Here is a 6,301-nt window from a genome sequence, read left to right as displayed (position 1 = left end):
TCACCACCACACTCTACTTTACTTCACACTGACTGTCACTGTGATTCGTACGACTGTCATGCCCGCGACCAGAAACGGAAGTCCTGATTATATATTATATATTACTATTATATATTTTTGTATAATTATTCTTGATATAATTCTTGAATAATTATTCTCTTTTCACTCCTCTAATGGTAAGGTTCGTAGAGTCATTGTCACAGGTTACTGAATTTGTCTAGAAACACACTATCAAGTGATCCAAAAAAAAATATATGTATTACAATTTCATTTAAAGAATCAAACATAAGCTTCATATCTCTTAAAATAATAATGTTAACAAAAAATTCGCCATAGGACGTTAATTAGCTAATAACCTCGTGGCATCTCTCATATTTCAAACAGTGTGGCGAGCGCTGCGTAATAGGGCGAATTCCGCGGAAGGGAACGGCTCGAGCCGTTTCCCTGAACGTAGCCGACGGCGCGCGCAACGCGGCCCGGCGAGCACGCGGGGTTGACGGCAGGGGGTCCCCGTGCCCCTGGGGTGACGCCACGGCGAGGAAGCGCGAGAGTGTACGTACACGCATAATAAAAACGTATCGACGACAGATTTCCGCTTTGTTGAGTGTACCCGGACCCTATCACCTCAATTGGTGACCCCGACGTGATAGTGGAGTGAAGGAGGTGATCAGGTGTAATTTTAAAACCGTTTCGCGATCCGCGAGTGCCGAGCATGGTGGACGCCGGTGAGAACGCCCCCCCGGCCGCGGCCGGCACAAGCCGTGACACCGACACCGTCGGCATTATAAACCAGCAGTCGTTACGGATTCCACAATTCTGGCCGCACAAAATCGCCCTTTGGTTTAGGCTCGTGGACGTGCAGTTCGCGATGGCGCGAATAACGAAAGACGAGACAAAGTACAACATAACTGTTGCGAACCTGGGAGAAAATCACATCGAGCACGTTGAAGACATAGTGATCAACCCGCCCGCATTAGACCGATACGAGCATTTGAAACGCGAATTGATCAAAAGGCTCACCGAGTCCGACAGTACGCGGGGTGCGAAGACTCCTGGAGGGCGAGGAGATCGGGGACCGAACCCCCTCGCAATTCTTCAGGGACCTAAAGAAGCTCGCCAACTCGTTCATCCCGGACGATTTCGTGCTGACGCTGTGGAAGAGTCGTCTGCCACCGAATACCCAGCGGGTTCTGGCCGCGTCCACGGACCCGAACATTACTTCGCTGACCGAAATGGCGGACCGTGTCTACGAAATTCGACCGGAACCCGGACGCATCGCCTCGGTGGTCGAAAGCTGCGGACTCGATGAGTTACAGGAACAAATTCGGCAACTGCGTTTAGAGGTAAGCGCACTCAGCGGGAACCGACGGCGAGCCCCGTCACGACCCCGACGACACAATCGATCCCACAGCAGGGAAAAGGAGGACCAGGACGACGTGTGCTGGTACCACCGAACCTTTAAGGATCGCGCTACGAAGTGTTGGGCACCCTGTAATTGGAAGGGAAACGAGAAGAGCCGTCCGTGAGCGCGGCGCGCGACGACGGTTCTGTGTCTCGCCGCATCTTTGTCACCGACAGGAGGTCGAAGATTTCTTTCCTAATAGACACCGGTGCCGACCTGTGCGTGTCCCCGCGCGGCCGTGTGCGTGGCCTCGCGAGAAAGAGCGAGTACGAACTTTTCGCGGTTAATGGCACGCGTATCGCGACGTTCGGTACAATCGCGGTAGAGCTGAACCTCTCTCTTCGCCGCGAGTTCCAGTGGCGCTTCGTTGTGGCGGACGTGAATACGCCCATCATCGGAATGGACTTTCTGTGCCACTACGGCCTGCTCGTGGACCCGCGAAATAAACGTTTAGTCGACCCCACGACAGGATTGTCGGCTCTTGGTTTCGCGGCGAACACCGACGCCGCTACGATCAAGACCGTCGTCGGACAATCGGTGTATCACCAGTTGCTGGCGGAATACCCTGATCTGACGCGACCGCCCGTCTCCCGGCGGGAGACGATGAGGCACAACGTCTTACACCACATCAAGACGACGCCGGGACCGCCGGTGCACAGCAGACCCCGCCGCCTCGCCCCGGACAGATTGAGGGAAGCGAAGGCGGAATTCGACCTGATGATCAAGCAGGGCGTCCTCAGGCCGTCGAAGAGCCCGTGGTCGTCGCCACTTCACGTCGTCCCGAAGCGAGACGGTACCTTGCACGCCTGCGGTGATTATCGCGCATTAATCGCCCGTACCGTACCGAACAGATATTCCCCGCTGCACATCGAGGACTTCGGACATCAGTTGAACGGTAAAAAGTTGTTCTCGAAAATCGATTTGGTGAGGGCGTATAACCAAATTCCCGTCGCACCGGAGGACGTCGAGAAAACCGCATTCACGACTCCTTTCGGTTTGTTCGAGGCGGCCAACACAATGTTCGGGCTACGTAACGCAGCCCAGACGTGCCAAAGATTCGTCGACGAGATCACGCGCGGTTTGAGTTTCGTCTACGCGTATATCGACGATTTTCTGATAGTCTCCGAGGACGAGAAGCAGCACCGCGAACACCTGAATACTCTGCGGAAATATACTGCGATTTCGCAAACGACATCGTGCGACCCTACGTGCCCAGGGGTTTGCGGCGGGGCGTTTTCGACTCGTTGCAAGGAATGTCGCATCCGGGTGTGCGGGCGACGCAGAGCCTCGTGACTCGCCGGTTCGTGTGGCCGGGCGTAAATACGGACACTAGGAATTGGACGCGCCAATGCATCTCGTGCCAAAGATGCAAAATCACAAGACATGTGTCTGCGCCCGTCGGCGACTTCCAAGATTTAGCTGGTCGATTCGAGCATGTGCATTTAGATATCATTGCGATGCAATACTCGCAGGGGTGCAGATACTGCCTCACGTGCGTGGATCGGTTCTCCCGTTGACCGGAAGCGGTCCCCATCGCCGACATGGAGGCTTCGACCGTTGCTTCGGCTTTTCTGTCCGCGTGGATAGCACGATTCGGCGTGCCCTTGAGGATAACATCCGATCAGGGACGCCAATTCGAGTCGAGACTCTTCGAGGAGTTGTGCCGACTGTTGGGCGCGACGCATATACGCACAACGGCCTACCATCCCGCGGCCAATGGAGTGGTAGAAAGACTGCACCGGCAGCTGAAGGCAGCGATAAAATGCCACGACACGGGTAACTGGGTCGAAATCTTACCCATCGCACCGCTCGGCATACGCATGGCGATCAAAGAGGACTTGAACGCGACGGCGGCGGAAATGGTGTATGGCACCGGAATTCGTTTGCCGGCCGAATTTTTCTTGCCCAGCAACGAGGTGGCTAGTTCGGATTTCGTCACGCGGTTGAGAAGGCGCGTCGACGACATGAAGCCACAACAGGTCACCCGTCACGGCGCAAGGAAACCTTTCATTTTCAAAGAACTGTGGTCATCACCACACGTGTTCTTGCGCCGTTACGCGATCAGGGGCCCATCGCAACCCCCGTACGACGGGCCGTTTGAGGTGGTCGAGCGAGACGACAAGAGTTTCGTCATCCGAATTAAAGACAGGAAGGTAAGAGTCTCGATCGACAGGCTCAAACCAGCGTTCGTCATAGCCGACGACCTCGAACGACCCGAGAACAGCGGAGAGATCGCTCGCGAGGTGGTCGTCGAAGCCGAAACGCGTACGTCGCAAAACGACGACACGCAGGCGCGCCGTACACCGTTCACGACATGAGCGGGTAGAAGGATTCGTTTTCCGGAGCGTTTCCAAGCCGGATTCGATTGATCGCGAGTGAACCATGTATATACCTGTAAATAGTAGCATAAGTTAGGCATTTAATTTAAACGTAAGTAAGAAGCGAAAACAACCAAAAATCGAACGAACTGTCACGCGAGCGTACCTTCTGGAAGGGGGGGGTGATGTGGCGAGCGCTGCGTAATAGGGCGAATTCCGCGGACATGAACGGCTCGTGCCGTTTCCCTGAACGTAGCCGATGGCGCGCGGGGCGCGGCCCGGGGGGCACGCGGGGTTGACGGCGGGGGGTCCCCGTGCCCATGGGGTGACGCCGCGGCGAGGAATCGCGAGAGTGTACGTACACGCGTCTAACTCGACCGACGCATAATAAAAACGTATCGACGACAGATTCCCGCCTTGTTGAGTGTACCCGGACCCTATCACCTCAACAGTTTAAAAAATAACGGTCTGTACACTGTTCGCGCGGACACCCGGTAGATAGATTATCTTATTTTTTAACGAATTCCCTTTCAGTTTCCCTCGTCACTCGCAGGATCCCGTTCTCCAAACAGGGAACTGGAGCTGGTTGAAGCCGGCTCGAGATTATGAATTCATAGGATGACGCGCGGATACGTTGCCTCGCGGCGGGAAACACTTCGAGATGCCTCGGTTCTGTGAAATATTAGCCATCAAATGTTCACGAACGCGTTCGTCACGCTTCTTACCAAGAACCTGATGGATGCGCTGTCATCAAGTTGTTACGAAGTAGAAACTATGCATCACGCGGTGTGCATAAGACCAGCGAAATTTGTTATAAAACAATTAATTATGGTATGAGATCTCTCCTTGTTATAGATTTTTTAATAGAATCTACTGAATGTGTTATCCTTTAAGAACGACGATCATCGTACAAGCAGAATGAATCGCTCTGTTTACATGATTAGAAGTCTGCTCTACCTGGAATTCATTATTTTTATTACTTAACCCTTTCTGCTTGTGTGATTGCATTTGGAATCATTAACTTATTTAGCGTTTATAACTCATATTATAAGCTTGAAGGTTCCATGTGGCATAGTAAATAATTTAAGACAGAAGGGGTTAGAAAAAACATTAGAAAACAATGTACCTACATTTTTCTTCATTCTGAACGTTTTAGCCGTTTTGCAAAAAATTAATGTTAGAATTACGTTTAAAATAATGGCATATAACACTAAAAAAATTATTCAAAGCCCCTACAGTGCTCTAAAGTATAATAATTTGTAAATGCTATGTTCCCTTCACATAATTGCATAGCTCTAAAGGATTGATTTTTATAATAAACTTTCCAGAAAAATATTTCAGTTTGGTTTCATTTCTCGTACAATAGTGTTGCAATGTTTATGCACATCGGTAGCATATAAACTGTTTTCACTCATTGTTTTTTATTACAAACATAGTATACATTAAATCTGTGGTTAAATGGCAAAATGTGATATCTAATTTTTATCGAAATTCAGATGAAAATTGATCTTCTACGTGTGTCCGTAGATAAAATCTAGAAATTGGCAAAACACGATATTTCTGTGTCATGTAGTTTAAAAAAAAGGCGACGTGGCAATCATTTGTTTTAAAAGCATTACAACTTTTCACAGCTGAACAAGCCTGAAACTTCCTGTACTGTGAAATTTGGAAAACCGCACGTATCGCATTCTGTCATCTGAACACAGAAATATGATATTATCCATATACTGTTATGAATTTTGTAGATCCATTTCTTGCATTTCGTCCCTTTTGCAACGAATGCCATATAATATGGTCGTATTGCAAATACAGGATGTCATAAAAGAATTGCTACCATTTTGTTTTTACATAACAGTGTAAATGGAACAATATAAATACATATTATGTTATCAATAGTTTATTCAGTCTTTCCACTTATGCGTGAAATATGGTATCAGCCAAATAGCCATATCTAGCTACTGTAGAAATACACACTCTTACAACAACATTTATTTTTTAGATGTTTCTTGTGATCTTTCCTAAAGGATCTGCAAACTGTAAATCGGGAATTGAAACCAATCAACGCAAATTTCTCGTACCTATGTAATTATCACAGTAACACGTTGTTGGGGCGTCAATGATCCCACGATAAAATTAGATGTTCCAGACTACACGAGTGTCAAATAAAACCGATAATTCATCATAACTTCAACCGAAAAAATGGCTGAAAAACAAAATGGTAACGCTTCTTTTGCGATACCCTGTATAAAAATTGAAAAATACACGATCGGTGGAACGGAAACGTATATCTGGACTCAGGAGACAAATATATTAAGTCCACTTTTTCTAAAAGATGACATGTTACATGTTTAAAAATTATTTCATTCTAAATCGTTTAGCGTTCAATATAACAATGTAATATAATAATGTAGGTAGCAGTGATATTAAGTCCATATCTTGTTTCGAGTCAAACAGTTGATCACGTAAAAGACTTAATGCAATGTTCACCATTACTAGATATCGAAATTTCTCTTAAGCCCATTCAATAGTTTGAAGGTATCGATTGTTAATCGTGAATTCCTTAACGAACGCTGCCAGGCTT

At 48.2% G+C, this 6,301-nt stretch overlaps 1 protein-coding gene across 1 annotated transcript; it reads left to right on the top strand.

Moving 5' to 3' along the window:
* The first annotated feature begins 2,943 nt into the window (after positions 1-2,943).
* Positions 2,944-3,720, top strand: LOC107194205 (uncharacterized protein K02A2.6-like). The gene has a single exon (XM_015583794.1). The coding sequence runs from the start codon at positions 2,944-2,946 to the stop codon at positions 3,718-3,720; it is 777 nt and encodes a 258-aa protein (XP_015439280.1).
* The last annotated feature ends 2,581 nt before the right edge of the window (positions 3,721-6,301 follow it).

This window comes from Dufourea novaeangliae, unplaced genomic scaffold (assembly GCF_001272555.1).
Source record: "Dufourea novaeangliae isolate 0120121106 unplaced genomic scaffold, ASM127255v1 scaffold35, whole genome shotgun sequence".
Taxonomy (NCBI): Eukaryota; Metazoa; Arthropoda; class Insecta; order Hymenoptera; family Halictidae; genus Dufourea; species Dufourea novaeangliae.
This window is presented reverse-complemented; position numbering and strand designations above follow the sequence as displayed.